At 40.0% G+C, this 17,593-nt stretch overlaps 1 protein-coding gene across 3 annotated transcripts; it reads right to left on the bottom strand.

Annotated features, from left to right (window-relative positions):
- Positions 1 to 3,855: 3,855 nt before the first annotated feature.
- LOC141504634 (ornithine decarboxylase) lies at positions 3,856 to 15,091 on the bottom strand. Of its 3 annotated transcripts, XM_074209764.1 has the most exons (12): positions 14,829 to 15,087; positions 12,337 to 12,457; positions 11,593 to 11,726; positions 11,119 to 11,292; positions 10,775 to 10,947; positions 10,375 to 10,509; positions 10,190 to 10,271; positions 9,869 to 9,952; positions 9,311 to 9,473; positions 9,104 to 9,216; positions 8,802 to 9,016; positions 3,857 to 8,294 (listed from the first exon to the last, which is right to left on the bottom strand). In XM_074209764.1, exons 3-12 carry the CDS (start codon positions 11,692 to 11,694, stop codon positions 8,150 to 8,152), a joined length of 1,386 nt encoding a protein of 461 aa, XP_074065865.1. In that variant the 5' UTR covers positions 11,695 to 11,726; positions 12,337 to 12,457; positions 14,829 to 15,087; the 3' UTR covers positions 3,857 to 8,149. The 3 variants fall into 3 exon arrangements, with proteins under 3 accessions (XP_074065863.1, XP_074065864.1, XP_074065865.1); XM_074209762.1 differs by having other exon boundaries at positions 3,856 to 8,294; positions 8,802 to 9,216; positions 14,829 to 15,091; XM_074209763.1 differs by lacking the exon at positions 14,829 to 15,087 and adding an exon at positions 14,262 to 14,503 and having other exon boundaries at positions 3,856 to 8,294; positions 8,802 to 9,216.
- Positions 15,092 to 17,593: the final 2,502 nt, after the last annotated feature.

Raw genomic sequence — 17,593 nt, 5'->3', positions numbered from 1 at the left:
GAGCCCTCTCTGATACATAATCTGTTTAATCTGGGAATGTAATGACATAGTTCTTAGACTAATTTCTGTGACCTCTTATCACAATGTGTCTATCTTAAAGAAGTATCCTGGTATTGGTAAGACTGTGGCCTGAGGGCCACTTGTAGTCTCTTCTCCATGGGTAGATGTTAGAATTTGGGGTGGGGGGAAGGGACCATTAACTTGGATGGGAAAATATGTGTGTGTGTGTGTATGTGAAAAAAAATATATGTGTGTGTGTATATATATATATATATATATATATATATATATATATATATAGTTTTACTCTGCAATTTAGAATTTTCTTTAATCATGAATATAGGCACCAGCACATTATTATTCAGTGGGAAGCTAGATAGTACAGTGGATAGAGCACTGACCCTGGAGTCAGGAGGATGTGAGTTCAAATCCAGTCTCAGACATTTGACACTAATAGTATGATCTTGGGCAAGTGACTTGATCCCAATTGACTTGTCAAAAAAAAAAGGGCAGCCAGGTGGTGCAGTGAATAAGAGTACCGGCCTGGAGTCAGGAGTACCTGAGTTCAAATCTGACCTCAGACACTTAATAATTACCTAGCTGTGTGGCCTTGGGCAAGCCACTTAACCCCATTGCCTTGCAGAAACCTAAAAAAAAAATCTGAAAAATTTATAGACTTCATCAGAATTCCAAAGATTCATGACCCCAAAATTGTTAAGAATCTGTTTTAGGGAGAGTTGTATTCATTCTAGGGAAGACAATTTTCTCTTTTTCTCCCCCCCCCCCCAATCTTGAGTGATGACTTTAAGATTAGAAGTATGTGGAGAACCAAAAAATAGAAGGAAAGGAACTGAAAAGTCAAAAAGTGGTTTTCAAGTATTTGGATTCAGGTAGTTTGTCAGCTATTTGGTGTCTATTCATTGCTGGTAAGGTTTGGATGGGAATCTGAAGGAAGTCTTTCTATAGAGAGTTTTATGCACACACACAAGAAAGGATGGTTTCTAATCTTATGCTCTCCTCTGCCCTCTGGTGCCCGATCTTCACACTGCGCCTCCTGTGAACAAATATTACGTGACTAAACTAACAATTCTGTTTTATATTGTTTTACAATGCACAAAGCTGTCGTCCATATATGCTTCAAAATAAATCTTGTGAGATAGATGGTACAAATACAAATATTTTAGAGTAAGAAACTTCTATCCAGAGTGGGATAGTATCTTTGTCAAAGGCTACACAGCAAAGAAGCAATGAAAATTGGAACTCAGTTCCATTTTCTACTCCATTCAGGGGGTCTTTTTGGATCCCCAGTTTAAGGAGTTTCATAAACATATGATACAGCCCTTACAAGAGCCTGCCTCCCAAGTTTCCTTTAAAATTCAGCATCATCCATCCAATATCTGCTAGTAGCCTAAAATTTATCATCCACCTTGGGTTTCTAAACAGTAGATGGAAGATAGGCATAGTTCTCTCCTGTCATCTTCTTTCTCTAATCTTACAGTGTGGTTCTAGAGTTAAGAATACGTGGGTTGGGCAGCTAGGTGGTACAGTGGATAGTGCACCAACCTTGGAGTCAGGAGGACCTGAGTTCAAATTTGACCTCAGACATTTAATAATTGCATAGCTGTGTGACCTTGGGCAAGTCACAGCCCCATTGCCTTGCAAAAAAAAGAATACCTGTGTTCAAAGCCTACATTTTACACTTAGTGACCCTAGGCAAATCATCCTAGGTCTCAAAGCCCTCATCTATAAAATAAAGATATTGGACTAGGTGGTTTTTGTGGTTCTTTTCTCTAGATCTGTGAATTGGTCCAACTAATTTCACCATGAAATGTGTTTTTTTTTGTTTCATTAGAGCTTCATGGCAAACCTTTGATTCTTCTGATTGACCCCCTTTCCTATTCTTCAGGGTTATTCCAAACTTCTTTCCTGCTACATAATACCACCCCCCCACACACACACACACAGACACCCTTCCCTAGTCTCTTTGTGCATATGCAAATCGATGTGCCTTTATCTCTCTTTCAACAGTGGAGGTTACTTCATATTTTATTTAGAAGCAAGCATCTGCTGTGAGTTCCCTCTTCTTTATTCTGCCCCTTAACTGCAGCCCTCCCTTCCCCTAGTCTCTTCTCCTTAATTCCAGTCTCTTAAGGAAGAGTTGGTCACCTTGCCAAATCAACCTCTCTACCTGTGCCCTTGACTCCAACCCTTTCCACCTTATTGGCCCTAAGATAAAATACCAATTCCTCTGTTTTGAATTCAAAGCCCTTCATGATTTGAGGTTTGTAAATAGGATGGTAATAGATATATTGCTGGACTTGGAATAAGGACCTTAGTTCAAATCTGAATTCAGGCTTTAAACAAGTCAAATAATCCTCAAAGGCTATCTAGTCCAAGAATCCTTATGCTAATTTACCCAAATCAGGTAGCTATTAAGTGTCAAGAAGATAGGATTTGAATCTTGATGCTCTCTGACTTGTAGAACCATTTTGTTCACTCATTTAGTTGTGTCTGAGTCTTCGTGACTCATTTGGGGTTTTCTTGGTAAAAACACTGGAATGGTTTGCCATTTCTTTCTCCAGTTTATTTTACAGAAGAAGAAACTGAGACAAACAGGATTGAATGACTTGCACACAATTAGGAAGTGTCTGAGGCAGGATTTGAAATCAAATCCTTCAGATTCCAGGGTTGGTGCTCTATCTACTGTACTACCTAGCTGCCCTTCCTAGAGTCAGCCCTCTTGAACACACTGAAGTGTACATTTTAGGCATTCATAATAAATGACCTCAGTCAGACCTTGAGATATCCAGTGTAGTAAAAAGATCCCTTGATTTGGAGTTGGGGAAAAAAAGGGATTTAAATACTAGTTCTAACACAGACTCTGTGAGCTTGAGCAAATTAGTCAACCTTTTTTTTTTAGTTTTTTGCAAGGCAAACGGGGTTAAGTGGCTTGCCCAAGGCCACACAGCTAGGTAATTATTAAGTGTCTGAGACCAGATTTGACCAGGTACTCCTGACTCCAGGGCCAGTGCTTTATCCATTATGCCACCTAGCCTTTCAACTGTAAAAAATGCAGTATCCTCATCTGTAAAATTAGAAGGTAGCATTATTAGCAATGTGATGTAGCTGAGAAGTCTTTGGAAACCTAGGTTCAAATCACTACAGAATTTTTAGCTGTGGTAAATAGGAAAGGCATTTAACCATCACTTTCTTAAGTCTAGATAATTAACAAAATAATAAATCAAATCCTGGTTTGTCATCTTCTACACATTTACCCTAAAAATTTAACAATGGATGCGAGCCCTTGCAAACACTTGGTCAGATAATACTGTGACACAGTTTTTTAGAGAAAAAATCTTTATAATTCCTAAATTGTTATTGGGATAGGAGACATCGTTAACATCTTTAAGGTCTCTTCCAGCTCTAAGAATTCTATCATTTGCTGTTTTCAGATTCCAGAAATCAAAGAATCACTTGAGTAGGTCCTGCCATCTAGTGGTATTCAGTAGCAGTGCAGCAAATTTCTTGAGCCAAGTGGTAACAGGAACCCCACAAGCCCCAAAGAGCTGTGAAAACCTTGTCATTATGATAATGTTGCACTTTATACTTTGCAATGTGCCCTCCTCAAATATGCCCTTATGAAATGATTAACTAGAGCACTGTTAGAACCCCATCTCTATCACTTTCAGTGACTTTGGAGAAAGTACTTAAATTGAGAAATTTGAACACAATAGGTAACATTGAGGTACCTAACTCTAAATCAAAGATCCTAGGGTTCCGTGGACTGTCATGTGATATTTTTTGATCCCCTTACATTAGTATTGTGCTTTTCTAATCTGGGACAAATGAGGACACTAAAATCCAGAAAAGTGTTTTATTTGCTCAATGTCACATTAGGCAGGGAAGACAAGATTCAAACTGACTGCAACATTCGTCTTTATATATAGCATATTACCACAAGCTCTGAAAACAATTCCCCACCCCAAAATTGTGTTTTCACTATTTCCTTCACAAATCTAATAATATATGTGTAATGTGCTTTACAATTTTCCACTTTTTCCAAATTAAGATCCCTCCCAAATCTGATTAGTGCCCACCTACATCTGTTAGGGAGTAATGGGGAGGGGGGGAAGAGAGGTCACAATGGCTATTTTGTGAATTCAAAGTTCATTAATGAGCTAATTTCCATAGGCAGTGACTTTTGCTTCTTCTCTCCCTGCCCCACCTTCCCCTCTTTGTATTTCAAAGTAATGTTGATATAGTTTATTGAGGGCAATTGTACCTTCAACTTTGTTGAAGGATTAGTGGAAGAGAACCAGGATATGTAGTCGGATTTTTTTAAATTTATTTAGGGCAATAGGATTAAGCAACTTGCCCAAGGTCACACAGCTAGGCAAATTATTAAAGTGTCTTGAGACTGGATTTGAACTCAGGTCCTCCTGACTTCAGGGCTGGTGCTCTATCCATTGCATCACCTAGCTGCCCCAGGATGTTTAAGTCGATGTCAACTGTAAGACTGACTCTCCTACCCCTGAAGAAATCTATATTTGGACTAGCTGCAAATTCCCTTCAATAATAAATATCATGCAGTTTAAATATTGAGTTCTAAAACTGGACAAGGGAAAGCTACCTGGTTTGGGATTATATATTGTAAGGAAAAAAGTTCTCTTTGCTGTCAAGTGCAAGGAGGCCCTATTGATAAAATATCTGAATAGTATACATTGTCTCATTTGATCTGTACAAGATACCTACAAAAGTGAAAGCAGCATGGACAGGAGGAAAGAGAACTTGGCATTATTTGAGTCCCAGCTCAATGTGACACCTTGGATAAATCTTTCTGGGAATCAGAGGTTTCCTGTTGTAGGGATTATATTCTCTGCCACTTACTTCACATAGCTATTGCTAAGTGTCTTGTAAACTCTGAAGTGCTTTACAAATGGAAGCTAATATTCCCAAGCTAATATTCCTAGATGTTATTTGCCTGTTAGAAAGGGAATTTGGGTATATAACAAGGGGTTTTCTTCCACTTGCACAAACTGTAGCCCTTGGCCAATGTGTCTTCAAAATGGTAGGCACTGATAAGAGTGATCAGCAGATAGGATCAATGGCATAGTTTCTTGGTGAAGGAACATTGTGCTTTAGCTGTCAACCTGAAATCTAGTCCAGAGTCTGCCACTAATTAGCTTTAACTTTTTATGATTCCCACACTTTTGTGAGCTAGCTGTATCCTAGAGGGATAATCAGGTGCTCTTGTAAGTTAATAGATCCATGTGTACATAATAATCCAGACTTTATTATGGTTTTAGAGAATAGGATCTACATCTGGAGAGAACTTCAACTAAAACCTCATTTTCAAATGAATTAAGCAAGGCTCCTGATCCCATATTAACATTACATTGTCTAAGATTTTATTCCTAACATAGACAATGGTTACTAATGGGAGGATTCCTCTCCATTTAGTCTAAAGTCATGGAAACCCATCATTTTTTTGTTGTCTTCATGCATGAGTTTATTTATGTGAAAAGTTCCACAGGATCCTTTGTATCTCACTGTTGCCTTTGGCAACTCCACCTTCAGGATATCCTATGTTGCAGTTTTTTCCTAATTAAGTTCCCTCCCAGCTCTAATGAGCCCACCTATGTTTTTTAGGCATATATTGAAGATATTTACAGTTGGCTGTACTGAATCAAATTTAAGTTCAAAGTTCCCTAGTGAGGGTGAATTTCCATACACTGCTCCCCCCATCTCTTTCAAAAGCAGTCAGTATTGAAGGCTATTGAACTCTTATGTCATGGAATTAACCAAAACCAAACCAGTGGAAGAGGAAAGTCAGTAGTAATTCTCTTATCCCTACCCCTAGTTGGAAACCTTGGAACATGTTAGTGGTAAATGATGACTACCACCAATGTGAATATTGGCTAGTTCTTAGAATGGGAAAGTGAATACTACTTTGCTGTAAAGTGTAAAGAGGAGGCCTTACTGAGAACACATTTCTTTAGGTACCGACACTGGTCTTGGCATCCTGCTTCCTAGGAAGCAGACTATGCTGTTCAGTCATTTCAGTCCAGTCTGATTCTTTGTGACCCCGATTTGGGTCACAGATCATTTTACAAATAAGAAAACTAAGGCAGGGAACTAGGGTCATGCTGTTAGTGTCTCAAGGTTGGATTTGGACTTGGGCCTTCCTAATTCCTATCCACTGAGCCAATGAGCTTCCATCCAGGAAGCATACCATATCCCACAGTTACCTCAATTAGCTTGATTACTCTTACAATGACTTTGACCTAATCCAGCCACTGAATCAAGTGAAAGAGTTTCACTGACATAAGATTTTTTTTTTTAAAAAACTTTTATTTCTTAAATGGTTTCCTCTCCCTCAAGATAAGGTCCGCAAGTGGGAATTTACTGTGGAGCAAATGCGTAAAGAGATAGAAGTACATTTAAACTGTTGCCTCAATTGGATTATTGTGCAGATGGGATCCCAATAGCTTAGGTTTCCCAAATTTAAATTAGTTTATGGCCTACTTAGGAAGCATAAATTCCAAGTCAGTCAATATTTGTACCTTTGAATTTAAGATTTGTGCTAATACACTCGAGTAGGAGTCAAAATGGATATGCCTACCTAGGTTCTGATACTTTCATTTATTCCTGTTGTAGGGGCACTAAATGATAGCTTGGCTGCATTGTATCTTCTGCTTCCTCTCTTACCAGGCTTTCAACAACACTATTAAATTCTGCTCAGATTCTAATATATGGACAATGCTTTGCATTATGAACATCTTATTAACTCTGCTCAGTGGCAGACCTACAGAGAGTGGTGGGTCAAGAGTTTAGGAATTATTTCAGGGAAGACTGGTAGATAAGGAAACAAATTCAGTTTCTTTCTATATGCTACTTTTTACATGCTTTCACAAAGTTGTGAGGAAGTGTTTTTGTAAGCCTTAAAGTACTACATGAATTGTGGTTAATTCACCAACATTAAAGACTAATTTTGCTAGTAGTTTTTGTCTTTATGGGTCCAAGTCAAGATTTTGGAAACTGATTTTAGATTCTTGTGTAGAGAAAGTCGAGTTAGTTCTCCATTAAAAATGAAGAGCTATAAATAAGATGCAATTAAGGGTAAACACCTACAAACACCAAAAAAAAAGAATTAATGAGTTGTCACTATTGACAAACATTTTACATTCCCAATTCAATTTGCAACTGTACCTTGTCCCAGTAGCAAAGATAGGGAGAATGAAGAAGGGGAAGAGATAATTTAAGGTCTAAGCAGGCAATGACATAAGTCACCAAGCATCTTTCTGCTCTTGACTCTTAATAGCTAAACAAAGATGTCCCATTACCTCAAAAATAAGTGTGCAAGGACATTAAATAGCTATTAAATAACAGTCAATTGGCTTAGGTCATTTTGACCTTTATAATTAGTAATGACTGTTTGGCAGCAGAAAAGGCTTAACACTTTAAAAAAGCATCTCAATGTTGCAGTCCTTTTAACTTTAACCTTCCACCTGAGAACCTTCTTTCCTAGCCATTATGTAAAGAAAGGCAAGACAAACTGAACTCATTCTGACATCTTTTGCTTCTTAAGTACAGGATCTTAAAATAGTAAATAGAAATGCCTTGGATCTTGACAGAGCCATTACAATGGGAGCTCACCTCCACTACCCCCTACCTGTCCAACTAGATAAAAACTTGGCTGAAATCTTCAATTGAAGAAATTGAATTCACTCTATGTATTTATGGTTACTTGTCTTAATGGCATTATATGCAAATCAGTTTTGAATGACCATAAGAATTTCCCAATACCTAATTATTTCAATATACTTTTTTTTTTATTTTAAAACAGGTCACAACACTAAACTCAATCCCATTCTGCCATTGTACAAGCTACAAATGCTTGCTTAGCAGTTGAGGGGCAATCTTTAGAAGCATATTTGAAAAGTGAATAAAAATCCATATAAAACAAATATTCAAATAGTTTCCATAGGAACACAGATAAGTGTGACCCCATCTCTAAGTCTTCCATATTGTTGCATTTGTGCCAACCCTATTCTTAAAACATTTAAAAACTCTAGCAGGAATTAAGTTAATTGTTCCCCAAAATGCTCTAATACAAGCTAAACTTGCAATTAATGGCTACAAACAGCATCTATACATTAATACTAGCTGAAGTACAAGTTGTTGAGTGATGTTCCATTCCACTTTCCCAAGCACAAGATAATGGCAAAGTGTTGATATCCTGATCCTCTACTTCTGCTGGAAAACCTTGGGTCTTGATTTGTTGCATGCATTGCCTGAGAGACACAGAAGTAGCAGATTAAAAAGCCATACAGTATAAGTCTCATTTTTTTGTTGAGTTAAGTGTTTCCTTGACAAAGATATTGAAGTGGTTTCCTATTTCCTTCTCCAGCTCATTTTACAGATGAGGAAACAGGCAAACCTAAGCCCAGGAGCACACAAAACTAGAAGTGTCTGAGGCTGGATTTGAACTCAGGTCTTCCTGACTCCAGGCCCAGCACGCTATTCACTGGGCCACCTAGGTATACCCATAAAGTCTCAGAAAAGTAAGTATTTTGGCAATATAGCCTTATAATCCCCCCCTTTGATTACTGTGGCAAACACAATAGCAATGTCAATCAATGTCAATGTCAGTTCTTTAATACAAAATCTTTCCAAGAGCACTTGTGAATTTACATGAATACAAATCCTGAAAGTTGCTATCTGTGTTTACTTACCCATTTTATATAAATACATTGCCAATCATTCTACTAATTAAGTAATAAAATCTATTTAAAACTAACCATGCTGGCCCAGACATCACATAATAGATAGTAGGTCTCTGGAATCCATTGAAAGTAGAAGCAGCAGCAACAGTATAAGCACCCATGTTTTCAAATAGCATCCAATCTCCCACATGCATTTCTGGCAAATCACAGCGTTCAACAATTCTATCAAGGCCATCACATGTTGGTCCCCATATGCTAGTAGAGTAATACTTCTCATCTGGTTTGGGTCTCTGGAAAAAAACAAGAAAATAAGTTATACCACACACTTCACCAATATCTTTAACTTGTCTTTGTTTCTTAAAAAGAATCATTCTTACCTTTTGTAGAATAGGTTTAACATGTGCATGATCAAACAGGATGCAATTAAATGATCCATATACTCCATCATTTACATAGTACATAAAAGTTTGGTCATTTGCCTCATCTTCATCTAAAAAAAGGGAGGAAAAAAGAATCCCAATGAGTTTTTTTGTATTAGTCAAAAAATATTTATCTACTCCAGCACACACTAGATTGTTACATACCATCAGAACCTGTCTGTTCCTTTAATACAAGTTTTTTGGCAATGATGTTAACTGCAAGTGTAAAAGCTGATGCAACATAGTATCTGCCTGGTTCAGCTATGATTCTCACTCCAGAGTCAGAAGGAAAATACTTGTCCAATGCTGGATTGATTACACTTGTGATCTGAGTAAGAAAATAAACCATGAATTATTTAAAGGCAAAATCAGGAGAATGTTAACTGATTGTCCATAAACATGTCAGAATAGGGGTCACTACCAATACACAAATACTAAACTCTACAATACATAATATACATGCATATATTCCATTCTCCTGTTTGTGATACCACGATTTTTAAAAGTTCTGAGCTCTCACAGTGGTATATCAATAAATTACTATAAAAATTAATCCCAATTGGATTTGTACAGAAAGTACAAGAAATATTTTGGATATAAATCTCAATACAATTATTTATACATACTAAAAGCTAATTATAAAAAGTTCTACAAACTTTTAAGATCATTTATGATTAATAATAGACAGGCATAGTTTTTAAAACTAAAGAATTAATTAAGTACCTCTTCAAACTTAAGCTTTGCATCTTCAGAGCCAGGAAAGCCACCACCAATATCAAGAAGATACATGTTGAAACCAAATTCCACCTATAGGTCAAGGAAACTAAACTGTCAGACAATGTAGTTCATATGTGGTAAGCCAACCAGAAAAATTTAACATAAAAAACCCCCAAAATCTCAAGATGTCACCACTTTATATTTTAAAATTCATATTAAAAATTCATTCAATAGTTAGGACAAGTAGCACTGTTATTTTGACAATTGTAGTAATTCTATTGACTACCATGGGTGTTTTAATACCCCTATAAATGCCCTATTACTTACCCCCATGTCAAAGACACATCGGGCATCAGAAACTGCTTGGACATACGTTTCTGGATCGGTACAACCACTTCCCACATGGAAACTAAGGAGAGAAAATCATTCAGTTGTTTCAACAAAAAAAAAAAAAAAAAAATGACTATGGAAATTTGACACCTTCCTATAAAATTCCAACATGATGAGCTTACCTGACTCCAATAACATCAATATTCAGTTCCTTTGCTCGCTCAAGGAGTAGCCTACTAGTTTTGAGAGTGGCACCAAATTTAACACTTAGCCGACAGATGGCTTTGGAGTCATCAGTGGCAATCCTCAAAACCAGCCTAGTAGGATTAAAAAAAAAGTCATTAATGCTAATTATTCAAGTGGGGGGGGAAGGGTAGTCTTTCCTAAACAGCATTTTAAAAATCCCACCTTGTTACATATAATTTTAAGTAAACTAAGATGGTTTACACCCTATTTTATAAAATATATATTTAGAACTTGAGAGGGAGAAAAAGGTAAGTAGTACAAACAGTTTTGCACCTATTTTGAACCCAGATATTAATGTAAATGTAAATTAGGATGAATATACAGCTGTCTACTTACTTTGCCTTTGGATGGGATCTGGCAACTTTCATTAGCTCTACTTCACTATCAAAAGTCATCATTTGCACTCCATTGTTGGCCGCATACTTAATTTGTGACACTTGTTTGCATGGATTTGCATAGATTATCCTCTCTGGAGGCACCCCAACACTCTGTACTATTTGTATTTCAGTCTGGGGAGGGGGGGCAAGAAATAGAAACCATTAGTCATGAGAATAAAATGAACAAAACCCAGAAAATACTATGCTATTTCAGTCTTCATTTGTTAGATCTTCAGTCTTCCCTACAGCTTAAATATGACACATTCTTCATATATGGTAATCAAAGCAAGTAAGAAAGCTTACCTTGCTAGCACAATCAAAACCTGCTCCAATAGTAGCAAGTGTCTTCACTATAGCTTTGCTGTCATTACATTTAACAGCATAAAAAGGAGTTACTCGAGGAAGAGCTTTGTACCATCTCAGATGTTTCTTTAGAATGTCACCAAGGTCAGCAACATAGAAGGCATCTTTATCATCCTGAAAAAAAGTTAGTAGAGAGTTTATGTAAAATGTTTAAAAAATCTAGAAGAGTTCTCAAAAATATAATAAAGGTCATTCTTATATATAGCATTCTCCAAGGCTTTCTTGATCTGCTTTTTTCCTCATTTAGTGGTCCCAGAATGGAGAAAGGGACTACAAGAGATTTTAATAGCTGTTTCTTTACGCCTCAATGACAAAGAGAACTTTAGGCTCCGTCTGGGTTCCTTTTAGGCTCTAGGTATTTGTGTTAACAAGGCAGATAGCTATTGAAAAATGTATGTTTATTTTAATACTTACAGAAGAAGAAACTTCATTAATTTTCTGGTCCAGAATATCCTTAGCAGTAAAGCCTTCATCAAGGAAACTGAAGTTAAATTCATCATTGCTAAAGTTGTTCATGGTTTCTTGATGTTCCTCTAAAGTGCAACAAACTATAATATTGACAGGAAAGGCAAAAAAAATTGAGCTGAGTAAGTCTGAAGGAGATCCAAAAGCTTTAAAAATTTAATTTGAAACAATAAACATTTACTAAATAATTATTAAACAAAAGGTCCAGGGAGACTTAAGAGAAATGATATCTATTGTATAACAAATATGCTAGCTTTTACATAGTGCATTAATAAAAATCTTTAAGACACATGTTCTCATTTATTCCTGATAACTCTGTAAGGTAGATGCTATTTCCCTCCCATTTTAAAGTTGAAGAAATTTAATCTAAGAGAGGTTAGATGAATTTCATAACATCACAGAGTTAGTAAATGTTAAGGTAAAATTTGAATTCAAGTCTTCCTCTGTTGGACTTTCCATACTCTATCCACTTCACCACCAAGCTGCCTAAAATAACAACCAAGTGAATAAAGAATTTCAAAGCAGAAAAGTAGACACTTCAACTGTCTTAAAAGCATATATCCAAACTGGGAGACAGGGAAATAAAGACCCAAAAATGGCATGCCAAAAAAAACCTTAAAATAAATACATAAATGAGTTATGACAGAAAATTAGTTATAATTTGTTATAAGTTATAACAAATTAATTACTTACACGGAAAAACTAAGAGATGGAATTTAAAGACAGGCTATTTCCAGCTGTACACCGAAGGTGGTTCTTTAGGAAAAAAAAGTCCTGTTAAGGCTACGATTGTGCCTTCGGTGCAGCGGTTACACTAGATAAAGAAACATACAAAAATTACAATTCAAAAATTTGTGTATAGAATAAATCACAAAAACCTGCAAATATTTAAGAGGGCTTTTTAATCATCTTTAATGTTAAAGAAGTACTTTCTCTAGAAGTTCAACAATTTTATATTACAATTTGAAGGAAGGCTCAAAAGTAGGGGTCATCTGACCTCTTCATTTTATACAACAAAATGAAGAGAATTTGCTCAAGGTCACACACAGGTAGTTTTTTTAGTGAAAGAGCCAAGTTTCAAACATAGGTCACCTTACTTCCCCAGTGCTCATTTGTGATATATCGATGGTTCTTCAAAACCCCTGGGAATAGATAGCTATAATTCACTATCAGGTACATGAAAGCCTTTATAAAGGTTTGTGTGCAAAATATTTTCTTTGATGAGCCAAGTGTACCAAATTGCCCTAATACTCAAAAACATCTGTCTCTAATTTCATATAAGTATGAATCAAATTAATTTTAAGAATCTTATTTCAATACTGTTTCCATAGCTAGACATGTATTTTGGTAATTCTATTTTTCAGATCACTATACACTGAAGTAACTCCCTTAACAGCTGCTGATAATAATAGTTAAGAAGTTACAAATATAAATACAAATACTATGATCTTCACCATCTTGAGAATCTGTCAGAGCATATGAAAAAGAAACAATTTCCTGTTACTAATTCTAGTCTTCCCAAAAACAAAGAGAAATTAAAATACTATTTGCTAGAGCATGTTCTTAAGGCTTCTGCTCCACCATCAAAAGTGAGTAATAGGTATTTAAATTTAAAGTAAACTTCCAGGGCATTTGAAATCAATTGTTTAAAAATGATTAATTCTAGTCTTTGAGGCTAGTTCATATACCCTTACTAAATGGATGGATACATAGATATATGGTAGTTTTAGTGCTCTGCCTTCCAACACATTTCTATTTGGCAAAAAATGCACTATTGTTTAAGACATTTAAAATTATTGTTTTGCAGACAAATTATAATGTACTTTATAGTCAATAGTTATTCCTCTATCCCAAATGGCAACAGTTTAAGGAGCTGACGGGTTTAAATATGAATTATGCCCTCTCCAACTTCTGAGAGGTACCTTCATTTTCTTTCACAAGTTTCCTTTATCAATGAAATCACAGTAAGTCTCCTCTTATCCCCCTTGTCCCATTTTTGCATTTTGAGATCAGCAGACTCAAATTTAGTCTCAAAATCAAATTTTATTTGAAACCTAACACATTGTGGCTGGCGTTTCAGAAAAACTTTGCATTCTGTTTAAACAGTAGTGAGGGGGCAAGTGGGGAGGGAGAGAAAAAGATCACTTCATTTTTAAAGTACAGTTAAATGTGACTTTAGAAGCAAGCTGTCAACTTTTGAGTTTTGCTCACTGGAGGGCTGATATTAAAACTATTTGCCGCCAGTAGATTACACATACATACATACATACATACATACATACACACAGACACACACACACACAGACAGAGACTCAAAGACACAGCTGTCTTCAAGGTCTCTGGGCTTAAAATTCCAGACTAATGGGGTCTAAGTATTCATGTTTACTTCTAAATCGTAGGCTTATTAGAATAGTTCCGACCCACTAGGAGAGTACTTTAGCCAACACGAGCCAGGGGAGTTGCTGTTTCTAAGCTCATTCCAGCTCCAGGACCGCCCCCCACAAGTTTCTGGCTCAGAAGTGCTCCCCTGAATAGCTTCCATCCTGTGCAGGTGTCTCCCGCCCCCTCAAAAATGGAAAAGCAATCTTTATCAAAGGTTACGATCGCAAAAAGGGCACCTGTTGCAGAAGCCGGCCGGGAACCCCCTCGGGGGTGTGCTGCGGGGCGGCCGCAGCTGCGCGCCCCCCACCCCCGGGGCAGGCCGCCGGCTGCGGGGGGCCCTGGAGGCCGGGTGTGTCTCTGCAAGCCCGGCGGGGTGCCCGGGAGGCCCTCCGGCCGGGAGAGGCGGCGCCCGGCTTCTCCCAGGGCCTCCACCTTCCGGGCCGGCGCGGCGAAGGGAAGCGCCCGTTACCTGCCGCCGCCGCCGGGCCCGCGATCGCGCCGGGGCGGCCCGGGCGGGAGGCGGAGCGGCGCCCTCCCTCCGGCGGCGCGGTGGTCGCGTCCGCCGCTCCCTCCGCCTCCCCCCCGCCCTCCGCGTCCGGGTGGTCTCGCCCGGCCGCCCCGCCGGAGGCCTCCCTCGCCCGCGGGGGCGCAGAGGCCGCCACGTCCCTCCCCGGCTGGAGGCCGGCCCCGGCGGCCCAGGGACACGTGGCCGCTCCGGCCCGGCCCGGGCCGCTGGTTGGTCGCCGTCCCGGAGGCAGGCAGAGCCGCGCTCCCCCGCCCCCCGCGCCCCGCGCCGCGCTCACCTTAAAGGGCATGGACAGAGCGGGCAGCCCCCATGGAGACGCTCAAGGTGAAGGTCCCCCAACCTCCGCCCCCGTTCGGCCGCCTCCCGCCCGGCTGGGGGAGCCGCGCCGAGCCGCCGGCCCGAGGTGGCGCGAGAGCTGGTGGCAGAGGAGCTGGCGGCGGCGGCGGAGGCCGGAGGGGTCTGACAAAGCCCGACGGCTCCGCGGCGCCGCTACTTATAGCGCCGGCGGCGTCGTCATGGAGACGCACCAGCTCAAACCAGCCCCGATCGGTTCCGGCCGGGAGGAGGCGGAGGCAGGGCGAGCGCCCAATAGGAGGACGCGGGCGGGAGAAGGGGCGGGAGGCGGGCGGTTAAACGTCAGCGGATTGGCACACGCCCCGCCCGCCCGCGCGCCAGGCTCGCGCCGTGCCCCGCCCCCTCCGGGCCCGCCCCTCTCCACGCCCAGGCTGGAGCGGCGCGAGCCCGCCGGCAGAGTCGCGAGCTGCCCTGCTGGGGCGGGCGGGGGCGCGCACGGACGCCCGGACACGCCCCCTCGCGCGCCGGGGGGGGGGGGGGCGGGGGGGTCCTGCAGCCCTTGCTAGGGGCTCACGCGTGCGCGGCCCATCTGGGTCCTTTGTGAGACCCAACCTGGATGCGCGCGTGGGCCCGGGAGCTTTCCCACGCACCCGGGGCAAAGCGCGATTTGTTTTTAAAAGTCCTTAACTTAAGGGAGGAGTCGGCTTCCAGCCCGGGGTCTTCGGGCCCCCGCGGCTCCGATTAGCGCTCACGTGCGCTTAGATCCTTCCAGATAGTCTCAGGAATGAGCACCCCCCCCAGGGTAGGCTTTTGATCCTGCTTCCTTTTCTGGAAGGAGCGCTGTTTAGCTCGGGACCGCGCTTTGGAACCTCAGGTAAAGGTGACCCAAGGATGTGTGTGAAAGGATGAAAAGAGGAGGATGGAGACAGCATTTTTGGGCCTCAAGCTTCCTTCCCTCCCGGAGCCTCAGTTTCCCGATGGGCGAAATGAAAAAAGGATGGAATGAGATCATAAGGATGGAGCGCTAGCTCGTGCTAATAGAAACGTTAGCTAGTCCAGAGGTGCCCCTGCGGGGGTGCCCGGGCACCGTCCACCGACCCTTGAGACGCAGATGGGCTCTATTAACGAGCATTGATCAGCCACCCTAGTGTCTGCAGAGATTACAGTTGACATGGTCTCCCTCAAAGGAAGGCAAGGATTGTGTCTCTGTATCCCCGACTCTCCCTGACATCTTTTGCAGCCTTAATATCCTTGAATCTAGGGAACACAGGTCTAAGATGGGAGGTTCAATGAAGTTCCTACAGAACTGACCCCAGAGTGAGGAAGACTTGGACAGTCTCAAGCCCTGTTACTCTAAACATACATATATAGTTTTTCACTGCAATCATTTCCCCCTTAAAATCACCCCTAACACTTCCTGATAAAAAAAACGCCAAAAAAGGGTAAGCAGCAATTCAGTCCAATAAATATTCTTACCACATTCTACATCTCTCTACCTCTCAACTGAAAAGGAAAAGGTATCTTTATTTATTATAAGTTTTCCAGACCTGAGATTGGATCATTGAAATTTCCCAGTTTGCTTCTCGGTGTCCTTATCAGTTACTTAGTGGTGTTGTTTCAGTTTTGCTTTCTCCACCCCACCCCCATGTCATCACTTCATACCAGTCTTTTTTCGTCTCCTTCCCTGAATTCTTCATATTTCTTGTTTCTTAGGGTATAATAATAATATTGTGTTACTCTAATGATTCACATTCACTTTCAGATATTCATTCCTCCATCAATGGAAAGTCATTTTATTTTCAATCTTTTGTTACCATAGTTTTTCCATGAACATTTTTACAAAGTATTTTCTTGATGACAAACCTGAGAAGGAGGCAGGTAGTAAAATAAGTATCGTCCACATTTTTTTAAACAATGATGTGGCAGGCATGCCTCAAAACTAAGATTCAAATAGAGAGGTTGGTTTAATTTACCATACTATCTTAAAGGTATAAAAAAGATAAGATTTTTTTTTCTTTCTCATTCATACTCTGTTCTCTGTCTCTTATGCACAAACACGCATACACACACGCAATTACATCAAAAAAATACAGAACAAAGTGTAATCAAGGGCTAAATTGAATAAAAACAAGTCTCTAAGAGAACTTGAATCTTTGGGGAACCAAATGTGTTTGTGTGTGTGTGTGTGTGTGTGTGTGTGTGTGTGTGTGTATGTACACAGTTCTGATGGCACAGGAAATCTTTTGGGGGCATCCTCTTTCCTTTTTCAATTATGCAACAATCATAGTAATCCCACATTCAGGAATCAAATATTCTATAAACAATAACCAACTAGTTATGGACATCATCAGCCTTTATATGATCCTATTCAGGTATAAAGAAATCAGGCAACTGCTTGACTGTGGAATCATTGGATAAGGTGTAAAGCCACTAACTCTTTTTTACATGTTTCTCACCTCATTGCCCACATGCAACCAGTTGCCAAATCCTATTGAAGGTGCCATCTTATCCATGAAGTCTTCCTTGATTTCAGCTCCTCCCAACCCCAAGCAGAAAGTGATCTCTCTTCAAGCTTTTCTAGAACATTTTAATATTGATCTGAGTACATGCTATATCCCTTATACCATTGTATAGTAAATTTTTCAGGGCTATTTTATGTTTATGTTCTGAGTCTTAAGTCCAGTGCCTTATATGTTGTTGATTGTTCTTCATTCTCAAAGAGGACCATGATATCAGGAATGTGATAGC

This window comes from Macrotis lagotis, chromosome 1 (assembly GCF_037893015.1).
Source record: "Macrotis lagotis isolate mMagLag1 chromosome 1, bilby.v1.9.chrom.fasta, whole genome shotgun sequence".
NCBI classification, from domain to species: domain Eukaryota; kingdom Metazoa; phylum Chordata; class Mammalia; order Peramelemorphia; family Peramelidae; genus Macrotis; species Macrotis lagotis.
This window is presented reverse-complemented; position numbering and strand designations above follow the sequence as displayed.